This window comes from Corapipo altera, unplaced genomic scaffold, assembly GCF_003945725.1.
Source record: "Corapipo altera isolate COAL_440 unplaced genomic scaffold, ASM394572v1 61305, whole genome shotgun sequence".
NCBI lineage: Eukaryota > Metazoa > Chordata > Aves > Passeriformes > Pipridae > Corapipo > Corapipo altera.
The window spans coordinates 4,543,438-4,555,489 of NW_020884909.1; the positions used below are offsets into that span (position 1 = coordinate 4,543,438).

A 12,052-nucleotide genomic window follows, 5' to 3' on the forward strand; every position below is an offset into this window, starting at 1 on the left:
CACTGGCTTGATGATATTGCCAAGCTAGTTAATGAAAAAAAAATCGTGCTTCCTGTGAAATGTTAGGGAGTGTTTCTTCTGTAGTGTTCCGTGAATGAGCAGGCTTGAAACTATTGTTTGATACATTGTGCTAATTTAGAAACAAAGGTATTTTAGCACTAGACTGGGCAATGCATTGAATCAAACAAGGACGCTTGTGTCATCTTCATACTGTAAATCAGACAAGTAGATGGTAAAAAAAAAAAAAGAAAAACATATCCCTTTTGATTTTCTTAGCAGAGATTATATTAGAGACTACAGTTGTGCATATGTAGTTGTATTTATATTATATAGGGACTGTACTTCGAGTTTTATTTTGTGTGTGCTTTAGGAAATAAAAAAAATTACATAGAAGTAGAATGTAAAGAGGTAACTGAATTCATTTAACATTGGTGTTATCCCTCGTGTTTTATAAATTCACTGCTTGATTATGTACTCTGCTGTTTGTGTTAGTAATAAATTCTTAAATGTACTTAGTAAGGGTAAGAAATACAAGAAATAATTTTAATTTTTCTTCTATCCAAAGCTTTTACTCATTTGCACAGAAAGTAGATTCTGTCACCTGGGTTTTAGTTCGTTATTGTCTTACTGAAGAGAACGAGACTAGAAGGTGGAACATTAGGAAATATGAAGAAACTGAGGAATCTGTTTATCAAACTGAAGTGTGTCACCGAAGATGAATGAAATATGCAAATAATTTTATATAATACAGAAAGAAAATAATGGAAGAGTTGGCTATAGCAAACTGTAGCTAAATGGTTTGATTAAAGCACCTCTTTCATTCCCATTAGTTTCCCAGTTTCTGTTTCTATTATCAAGAATGTAAAACACAGTGTCTCTATTACCTGTCCACAATAAAGCAGCAAATAGAAAATTTTAAAAAATGAGAATGTAATAATCCTAATATTTCTATATTAAAGTTGTTTTGATTTTTTTTTTTTGTCTTTCAAAAATATTTTTTCTAGGTCATATATAAGAGTGAGTAATCACTGGAGGAAACTGGGAAATTAATGGGATTGAGTGAGGTGCTTTAGCTGCTGTCATAATAAAGGGAAGAAAAACTTTATTAATATCTTTTGCTTAATAATCAACTGTAAGCTATGAGCAGTAACCTTTATAATTAAAAAGCAAAATTTCTTTAAAATGCATTAAAAAAATGCATTTTACTGCTGTTGATTGTCTGCCTGAACTTTGAAGGTATTAAAGCAAAGACACTGATGTTCAAACAACTCTACTAACAGTTGCAGTCTTATTAAGCTTCTTATCCAGAGCACAGGAATTAGAGGGTAGATAAAAGCCTTTCACAGCTGTACTCTAGCAAATGAATGGCAAAAAGCTGTGTGTGTCCAAATGCATACGTAGCCTATTCAGAATTAAGAGTGTGTGGTCATGCTTTTGCAGATGGATATACTTTTAAAAAATATTTTAAGACATGTAAGTTACTTTGAGTAGTTGCTTTTTCATTCTTTTTGCAATTATGAGAGGTAAAGCTTTGCAGCATTTAATTACTTGCCTTTTGCAAAAAGTGGTTTGACCAATCTTCTTTACCTTCTGCTTCCTGTAGGAAGATTTGACAATCTCTCTCAGACTCTTTCATATTTTGCTACATTCATTGGTTGGTTTTCTTAGTGTTACAGAACGAATGAAAATATTTGTTGAGGTATTTGTCTTCTGTTAGCTTTTTTCCCCCCCATAGAAAGGTCTTTTCTTGATGGTAGTGTTGCAACTGAAAATGCAAGCAAACTGCTGTAGCCACTGACTTGATAACAGATTTTGCAAGGTAAGGTAAATGCCTGAAACAAAACTGACATTCCAGTGATAATATGCCATCTTAACATTATTATTTTTCTTCAGGAAAAGGTCCCTTAAGATGAAATCAAGATATAGTATTGTGTTGCAATTATTTTCCTGATTTCCTATGACAAAAATTATCTAATATGTAAGTGTAATTTTGTGATTATAATGTTCCTAATATAAAGAATATTTCAATTATCAAAATTGCATATGGACCACCTCTACTTGCCATTCAAGGTGCATAGTTTATGTCCTTTAAATTTTTTTTTAATGGAAAAAAAAAATCTTAATTTTTACAATGAAGAGTCACATCACCAAGGGAGATCAAAAGCCTGTGTAGTGCACAGGTGGAAGAGAAGTCTATTCTGACTTACAAGATAAGAATATCTAGGTATGAACTTAATTATTTTAAAGCCAAATTAAAGATCCATTCCCAATTATTATGCTAATTAGGGCGTGGTTTTAAATAATCATTACTGCTGACTCAAAATTCCTGTTTGCGTCCGTGACCTTTTGAAAACACTTTTCTAACTTGCAACCAGAAAACTTGCAGATATAGGGTTCATAAGGAGACTGTAAAGTAACAGGTCCTGAACCTTTCTTTCAGTGTTGTTGGTGTAGGAATCAGACATAGACTTGCAGTATTATGTGACTTTAAGCTACTGCCAGTAAATATATAGACTGAAAATAATGACCATGTAAATTAGTGCATTGTTTTGTAGTAACAAACCTAAAATTTGTAATTCTTTCTTTAACACTTGCACTCTTCAGATGTGACTTCTGTTTCTTCTGTCTGGCTATTAAGACATTTTGGGGGCATGTGACCATTCTTTTTATTAACTTGAAGGCTCCATTATTGTTGTTGCATTTGAATAAATGTACTAAGAAACATGGAGGGGCAGCTTTCTTATTTGTAGAATAAAGTTCATCCTTGGAAAGGTGCTGGAACAACTAAACGTGGAAACTAAACTACTACTGGGCACATGAGGGACCAGAAAGTTGTGAGGTGTAATCAACATGGAATCACAGGGAGGGAAATCTTGCTTGACTAGTCTTATAAGCTATGAAGAAATGACTGGTTTCGTAGGTGGGGAAAGAGCAGTGGATGTTTTCTGCCTTGATTTCAATAAGGCTTTTGACAGTGTCTCTTATAAGATTCTCATAAAGTAACTGATGGACTGGGTCAGCAGGCAGCAAAGTGGATTGAAAATTGGCTAAATGAATAGATGCAGACTCTGGGCATCAGCAGCACGAAGTCTGCTTGGAGGCCCCTAACCAGCAGTGTGTATCCCAGGGGCCGCTGCAGGGTTCAGTCCTGTTCAACATTTTTAATGGTCTGGATGATGGGACAGTGTGTACCCTCAGCAAGTTCGCTGCTGGCATAAAAGCGTAAGGAACGGGTTGTGCCATCATTCTGAGGGAACTCAGCAAGGTGGAGAAGTAGGCTGACAGGAACTTCATTAGGTTCAGCAAAGGAAAGTGCAAACAACCCCATGCACCAGTACGTGCTGGGGGTAATGATGTGAAAAGCAGCTGCACAGAAAAGCCGTGCAAGTCCTGTGGACACCAAGTTAACATGAGACAGCACTGTACCCTCATGGCAAAGAACTACAATGGTATCCTGGGCTGAGAATGAGTGTTGCCAGGGAGTTGAGGGAGGTGATCCATTCCCTCTCATTGGCACAGGTGAGGCCACTGCTGGAGTACTGTGACCAGTTTAGGCTCCCCAGCAAAAGACAAAGATGGAGCTACTGGAAAGTCCAGTGAAGGGCCATGAAGGTGATGAATGCTCTGGAGCATTGCTCCTATGGGGGAAGGTTGACCAAGCTAGGGCTGTTCAGCCTAGAGAAAAGAAGGCTTAGGAGGTGATCTCATCAATATAGAAATGTTTAAAGGGAAAGGTGTTAAGAAGAAGAAGCTGAGCTATCTCCGATGGTGTCTAGTGACAGGACCAGAGGCCATGAGCACAAACTGGGACGTAGGATGTTCTTCCTGAGTGTCACAAAGTCCTTGTTCACCCTGAGAGTGACTGAGCATTCATACAGGTTACCCAAGGAAGTTGTGGAGTTTCCCTCCTTAGAGATCTTTAAAAGCCATCAGGACATGAGCTTGAGCTACCTACCCAAGGTGATGCTGCTTGAGCAGAGAGGTTGGACCAGGTGACCTCCAGGGGTCTCTTCCATCCTCAGCTATTCTGTGATTTAAAGTTTTCTCATGTGCTGCAGTTGTATGTAGGCAGATATTTGCCACACTTTCTCAATCTGCTAGAGTTAGATAATGATTGTGGAACTGTTAATCTATTCTTCAATTTATAGCATACTTTCCTCCAGTAATGCATATCATACAGTATCAGGGTACTTTTAGACTATTCATCTTCCTTGCTTTATGTTCTAGGAAATCCATTATTCAGAAGGAAAAATGAGCTACTGGACATAACCCCTGATGTTGCTTGTCCTAGTAAGCTGTTCACTAATCAGCCTTATTTGTCAAATAATCAGAAATGCACCTGTGAAATAAACAGGTTGGACAATCTATTTTTTGGTTCTGTGGGAACTCAGTTCCACTGTCATGTAAAATTGAATTCTCTTGCTGCTTCTGTCTTAGTTGGACACTCACAGTTTTTGAGGCAGAGTACTCTCACTACTTTCTTTTCAGTCAGTACCAGGAAAAAAGAATTCTTCTTTTCATAATTAAAGACAAGTCAAGCTTACGAATCTGGTTTGGTAGGTACCAGAGGTAGTAACCATCTTCTGATTTATGTCTGAATAGCTGTTCTTTCTGATGATTGATTGCCAGAGGTCACTGAAGTAAGATGAGGGATGAACAATAATGACTTTTTTGAACATTATGCAGGTATGGGACAATACAGGAATAGCGAGGAAAGTTAAGGTGACTGTCTTTATTTTAGTGTTCCATATCAAATGCATAAAAAGGCAAGCTTTAAAATGGGGCTGCATTTGAACGTTCCTAAATACCAGATTCTGACTGTTAAAATTAGTTGAATAGAATATATTTGTCCTAATCTGTAAAAGAGTACTTCAAAAATAGCAGTTAATTGTCTCTAGGGGACCATATAGAATTTGTGCATTGTTAGGGCTTGAGTGGGCTTTCATGGAATTTTCTGATTCATGGGGATCATGAACTGGTTGCTGCAGTAGCAGTGCAAACATTTTTCTTCAGGAGAAACTGAATTCTATGCCTGCTGGACTTCAGTTCTTCAATGATGACTCCTATATCCTAGCTATAGGAAAGGAATACTACAGTTATCCTACAGGTTGATTGTAACTGCTGCCAAGCTACAAATGTGTGATTCTCATATACTTCGTTGGTACTTGAACAGTCTGCATCTCACAATATCTTGTGCCTCCCTAGGGATTTTTTTTTCTTTTTATGTGAGTATGTGATACAGTTGCTAACAGAAAATATTACAGGTATAAATTTACTTGGCAAGCAAGGGAGATGCTCCTGGAAGGTTGGTCTCTTTGAATTTGACACATTCTGCATCAGTAACTCTGTTTTCTGGGTGTTATGTATTTTAATTTAATCAATCTGGACAAGTTCATGTAGGTTGACCAGGAGCACAAATCATGAAGTTTGGAATTCTGGATAACTGTATTATTTGTCTGATGCCTCTTTCAGGAACTATCAGTAAGAGACCAGTATTGGTGATAGGTCTTCCTTTGAGTCCTTGGACACCATCTAAAGAATGTGTTTATTGCCTGTTATGTAAAATATACTGTATGTAATGTTTCATAAAAGCAAGGCTACTTTAATATATAAATTTTTGCTGTTTTGGTTTTGCTCTATGTATTCATTCCTTGCACTTCTTCCTTCTTTTTTCCTAAGTAACTGTGGAAAGTAGATTTTTCCTGGTTGGTCAGACCACTTATTTTCTATCAAAAGTGAGAAGGTGAGGTTGTGAAAAAGGCTGCTTGAAAGTTACTGCGAAAGTATCACGTGTAGTTCAGTTCCATCTCAGCTGTTATCTTATATAGCTGTAATTTTATAAGAACTTTCCTAATGAATTAGTCAGAGAACTAAATAGTCAGATATGATTCAGGTTAGTAGAATCCAGGCAACTTCTGCTTTCTGTTTGGGGAATATCAGTGTCCACAGTAATATGAATCAGCTGTGTGGGCTTTGTGACACACATCTGAGAAACTATTTAGTGGTCAAGTCCTCCAGACCTGATGCCTGTATTTATGTGCCTGTTGTTCATCATATCATCATCTCTCAGCAGAAAGGAAGTCCCTTGTTAGTCACCAGCAGTGGACATCATGTGGAAAGCCACTTAAAGGTGAAACATTATTACCTGCTTCAGAAAAACTGTGATTCTTTGAAATTACTTCCAACACATTACATGTGTTTTTATGTACTTAACTGCAAAGTGCTCCTTCTTTGACATCCTGTACTGATGGCAAAATTGTGGGACAGTTTAGCTTACTCTATTCTATATGTTTCAGTAATGGAAAGTCACAGGAGAGCAGGAGGTATCCCAAGTCTACAAGATGCTGCTGGTCAGCCTAATCTAAACCTACATGTGACATATCTGTTTATCAGGAGTGTATTCATGAAGCTGAGCTGAAGATTCACAGTTAGTGCAGAGCAGGAAACAGAGCCCTTTATTGCTGTATATAATATTTTCTAACTTTTGTTTGACCTTTTTATGGGTTTAGTTTAGGTGTATAATGTTACGAAGTGTTGTTTCTCTTTTTGGAGTTCTTCAATTTACCTGTTGGTCACTGTACCTGTATAATGTCTTGAATGGCTTTTGCTTGGGACATGTCTTGCATGCAAAATGGAAGTGTCTTTACAGAATTTACAGCATGTTTTACAATACAATAGATGTGTGAAGTAATCTTTTATGAATTAATTAATGAACTATCTTATTATTTAGCGTTCTTCGTATTCCACACTTTGATGTACTGTGGTAGCTCAGTGAAATTCTGTGACTAAAATTTAATGCTGCTTGTTACTCAGTCTTTTTAATTACTTGTAACAACATTAATCTGTCTGTGTACATGGTCTACCCTTGTCTGTGTGTTGTACACTCACATTTAGTTTAGTTAATTTGGTTTTTTTAATATATATATATATATATATAATTCCTTTTTGACTTCACTCTGCAGCTCATGATTGCACATTGATAAACCTGTACCAGATCTAGAATTTAGCAATAATGATTAGTAGTGCACAGATTTCTTGAAATTTATATTTTGTTATTCAAAATGTGGCAAAAATGTGGAATGTTAAAGAATAAAACCACTAGGCTTCTTGGCAAAGCTTGAAATATTTTTTATCACTCATAGCAAATGAGCGTTGTCACATTGAATAATTTTGGAGGGTGACTTGTCTATTTACATAATTTATTGTTCCTAAAATTTGAGGGCATTGACTCAGTTAAGTCTACAGGGAATTATTTGTCAAACATGATCTCTGGTTTTGTTATGGGCTCAACAGTTTTGGCAGTTGTGTATTAAAGTTAGTAAAATGCCTCTTGTGCTACAAAATATTAATATTCCAAGAAGCTTTGCCCTTGGTTACAAGTTCTAATAGCCTAGAAACTCAGTTTACAGTCCTGAGCAGTTGCTAACTTATTTCTGTGTTACTTTTTTTCGATGCTTCACAGGAATATATTAAAAGGATTGATTTCTCCAATTCATTTGAGAGATATGCACCAAGCTATTACAAAGAATTTGTATTTTACCTTTCATTCATTGTCAACTTCCACATCAGATGATCCTTTAAAATTCACTTCTTGGGAAGTGATGATTCTAACATACTTTATCAAACTGCATTTTCTCTCCTTGAATTATTAATTTTTATTATTTCCTTATAGGAATGCCGGCTGTAATTCTTGAAACGAAGCCGGTTTATAATACTCATTTCCTAAGTTTCGTTTCCATGTGTAATAGTCTACTTGAATTGCACCATAGCTAATTCTGGAACTTGCTTATCTTAGGGAAAGTATTCTGCCTTGGAGTACTGCAAAGTCATGCAGATAGTGCTCAAGATACTGTTTGCCAGTCTCTGATAACTGGAACATTCCTACGGGCAGTAACTGCTGGAAGCCGCAGTTAACAATGACTCAGGCAAATTATTTTCCATTTACCTATGGCAAAGGCCTGTTCCTTTAAGAGAAGGACTAGCTGTGTCAGATAGCAAGATTGCAGGGCTGTTTGGCAAATTAGTTGTGTTGACGGGGTTAACTAGTTTCTGTCAGCAACCTGGCCCTGCTGGAAATGAGAGTGGCCTTTCCATATCACTGAGAAGAAGTGAATAGAGAAAGAGCAGGTTTTACTCCCATTCATCTGTCTCTTATGCCTTCTGTGGTAGATGGCAGGTATAATGGATACCTTGAGCTCTTTTAAGTCACTGGAAGAGCTTGGTGTTGCAAACAGTCACTAATCTCTTTTGACATTGAAATTGATTCAGATAATCACTATTAACCATGATCTAAACCAGCAACCAAGGGACTTTGGTTTAAAGCATCTGTTACCATATTGGAAAGCTTTGCTGTGTTTTTGTTCTTTTCTTAAAGACAATTGGATATTTCATTAGTTGTTAATCATAGGAGTGTGTAAATTTACAGCTAAAATAGCCTTCATTTAATTGTGTATTCTGTATACTGTAGGTTTGTGTGCTAATTGACATGCTGATGTACAATAACATTTAATTGGATTTTTTTTTAAAATTAAATTATCTGAAGTATCTCTGTCACAAAGGAAAAAGGTAAGCTAGGTGGCACAATTTCTAAAATTAAGAACGAGCTAGTTCACTATGACAAGGAAGTATTACTTGTAATTAATACATCAAATTAATCACTTTTGTTGTATTATCCTTTTAGATTTTAAAAGGAATTAAGTCTCTCACACTTCATTTTCATTTATATGTTGACAGAAGTTTTTTTTCTATTTCAGTTTCCAGCTGAATGAACTGGTCTTTGAATTCAAGTAATTGAAACATTAAAACAAAGAAAATATTGTTTTAACATCCACAAAAAAAGCTACTGCTGTCAGGAGCTGGCTTAACATTTCCACAAGCTGCACACCCAAGTGTCCAGCTGATTAATTGCTTTTAACTATCTTTGAAACTTTAATAGCAACAATGTACTACTGAAATATTGTTTGAGTGTAGTTTAAAATTGATAGCTTGTGGTAAATGTTATATTAAATATAATTAAAGCTGTAATATCCAAGTTTATTTCTCAAGTGAAAATGCATTTTTTATCAGACTTTGAGTTGGTGGTGAAGAAGGATGAAGAGCTCTTAAACGTACAGAAGGTGAAGGGGAGTACTTTAGGCTTAGTGTTGGAATGACTCTCCTGTGTCAGAACACTGATGGTGAATTCCGTACAAACCGTGCCATGGTCGCACAGGCCTCTGGAGCCTCTCGTGTGTCCTGGCAGCATCTGTTTGTCAGACTGAAGACTTTCCCACCTCCACTGAGCTGTTAGCTGCTGCTTTACAGGAGGAGAGGGGCAAGAGTGGTGGCCACTGTTGCCAGTGGTGGTCTGGGAGTGTTAAGGCACAGGGAGCTTCCAGCTGGGACTGTTTATCCAAGTGCTTTTTCTAAGTACCCCTGTTTATTGTTTCTCTAGCTCTGTCTATGTTCTTGAAGTTTACTTTCAGATTTTTGTAAAAAGTTAACCAAAGCCAGAGAAAAAGGCTTGCAAACCTATTCAGCCACAGAGTGATGGGCAGGGTAATTTTTTTTTTTTTTTCCCAAAGCGTTGCTGATCAATCAATATTTCGTCACAGTTTGTTTGATGACAGTTTTTTCCCCATACTATGACTGTACAATGAAAGAAATGTGATGAAATGGTGTTTCAGAGATCTTCTTTATGAGGCTGGTCTTAACTGATGCTTTCTTTTTCAGCCAATCTGCCTGTACCTACTATTGCTGCAATAGATGGAACAGCCTTAGGTGGTGGCCTAGAACTTGCATTAGCCTGTGATATACGGGTGGCAGGTAGGTCTGAATCCTGCTTTTAGAATGTGGAATTATTAGTGTTATGGATGGCTTGACTAATCCATCTGTTGGCAACAGTCTTATAAAACTTTCTTTGTATTTGACATTGTTTATAACCCATTGTTTTAAAGGACTTAAGCAGAAACCTGTCTAAGTACTTGCTAATGTTTAATTTCAAACATCACTGATAGTTGGATTGGTTTTATTACATGTTTATTTTATTCTTATGACCCTCATTTTATCAGTATTGCCAGAAGGGTTATGTAATTATTTTCATATTTTATTTATTCTTATGAATTTGAAGCGCTCTAGATGGAGATTTCATTTTATCTAAACAGGGTGCAGGCAAAAAGCAAAAGTTGGTAGTGAGAGTATTATTACACAAGAAATTAAGTTACAAAAGTGACGGCAACACTTGAAAAGGGGCACCATTAGCTAATAAGCTGTCAGAACTGTAAAGCCAATTGATGGAAAGTAAATGGAAACTTTGTCCTGAACTGTTACCAGAAACTCAGGGTCTATTTGACCTTACAGAATATTCTGTCACCTCAAGAATTCAAATAATCAGATACAGAATTCTACCCCATTTTAAGATGTTAAGTAATAGCAGCCTCTTTCTTTTAATATTTTACATTTGGAAGCAAGTCTCTGTAATTACTTACTTGCTGCATGAAAACTAATAAGGTACAGAACTTACCTTGATGGAAGTAGTTAGATCTTTTCCTAATGGCAGATCAGTTGAATCTATTTGAAGATTTTTATAAACAAATGCTTTTTAAAGTGATTTATTGTTCTTTTTCAAGGAAATGTAATAAATTAACAAACTTTTAGGTCATATATAATATTACATATTTTCCATAGATTTTTGTCTCCTATGGTTATGGTAAGAACTCCTTCACATTCTGTTTTTTAGCCTCTTCTGCTAAAATGGGCCTAGTTGAAACGAAGCTGGCAATCATTCCAGGTGCAGGTATGAGTGTTTTGCTTTTACTACTGTGGATAACTAAATAACACCTGCTTTTAGTATTTTGAATTGGTGTTTATGAATTTCTGCTTATTTTTGTATTTTTATTAAGGGTCATAGCATGTTTTCCAGCTTAGTGCTGGTATTATTTAAAAAAAATTAATTAAAAGGTGTATTTCTCGTTTTCAGGGAGGAGCACTTGCATATTATGTTTTTAAACAAAGTCTTCAGTAACTAAGTCAATATTGAGTGATTCTGTAAATTACATGTGATGTCTTGATCTGAAGGCTGAATAGTTTTCTTAAAGGTCAGGTGAGAAAAAACCTGTCAGTGTAAGAAAGCAGTGATGTAAATAATGATCCACTTTTACATAACATTTGGTACTTTAGAATTCGAATTCTGTTTTCATGCTGATTTTAAATGGGTTGTAAAGAAATGAAAGTATAGCTCTGTGAATAAATGTGATAGTATAGCTGTGAATTTTTTGAGATTTTTGGAGTCAAAGACCTCTTTTATACTTGGAAGGCCAGTTGACTGGCTTTTCCTGGACTCAGGGTGAATGCAAGTTGTGTAATGAATAACGTTCAGGGAGGTCTGTGTGTTACAGAACCTTTTTGTTTTATTTTGTGTATAAATCGTTTTACTTAAATTAAGATATTTGCTGGTCTGGGAAAAGGGCAATAATTTAGAAAAAAGTGCATTCCTTTGACTTTTGGCCTTAATTTCTGGAAGTTCTAGGGAATTCTGTTTTGTCTCTTTGTTCCTGTTTTCTTTCTAATGGGTTGAACCTATTCTGAAAGCGGTATATCCAGTTCTAGCAGATACCATTGCAGGTTTTGTGGAAAGAACTGTAAAAAAAAGCCCCTAATGGGAGCACTGGTATGAACTTTGTGTATAAAACTATCCCATTCTCTGACTAGTCTGGACAATTATTGTACAATTTCAGCTGCTCTATTGTTATGGTTATTGTTGAGATGTGATTTCAGTCAATACTTTCTGTGTTCTGAGCTACATTATACGTAAAGAAAACAGAGTTGTGATTGAAGACTGGTCTCTTTTTAGCAGTGGATAAAGATAATAATGCAGATGATTTTAAAGATGTATTTCCTTGTAGTGGTGGTGTCTTGAAGTAACATGCCTTGACAATAAGTCCCAGTGAAGAAAAAACCAGAAGTTTATGTTGCTTATCTTTGTTGAAAATTTTTCCTCTTTGTCCTTCCACTCCATCTTCTAAGAAATTCTGCAGGACAGTATTGGAGACATATGCTCCAATTCAAGAAAGTC

At 36.1% G+C, this 12,052-nt stretch overlaps 1 protein-coding gene across 2 annotated transcripts in view; it reads left to right on the plus strand.

The window, feature by feature from the left end:
* The window catches only part of AUH (AU RNA binding methylglutaconyl-CoA hydratase), a 103,482-nt gene that overhangs the window by 34,088 nt on the left and 57,342 nt on the right, over positions 1 to 12,052 (plus strand). For both annotated transcript variants that reach the window (XM_027653056.1, XM_027653057.1), the window contains 2 exons: positions 9,712 to 9,804; positions 10,718 to 10,774. In XM_027653056.1, coding sequence (XP_027508857.1) covers positions 9,712 to 9,804; positions 10,718 to 10,774 — 150 coding nt within the window. The remainder of the gene's footprint in view (positions 1 to 9,711; positions 9,805 to 10,717; positions 10,775 to 12,052) is intronic.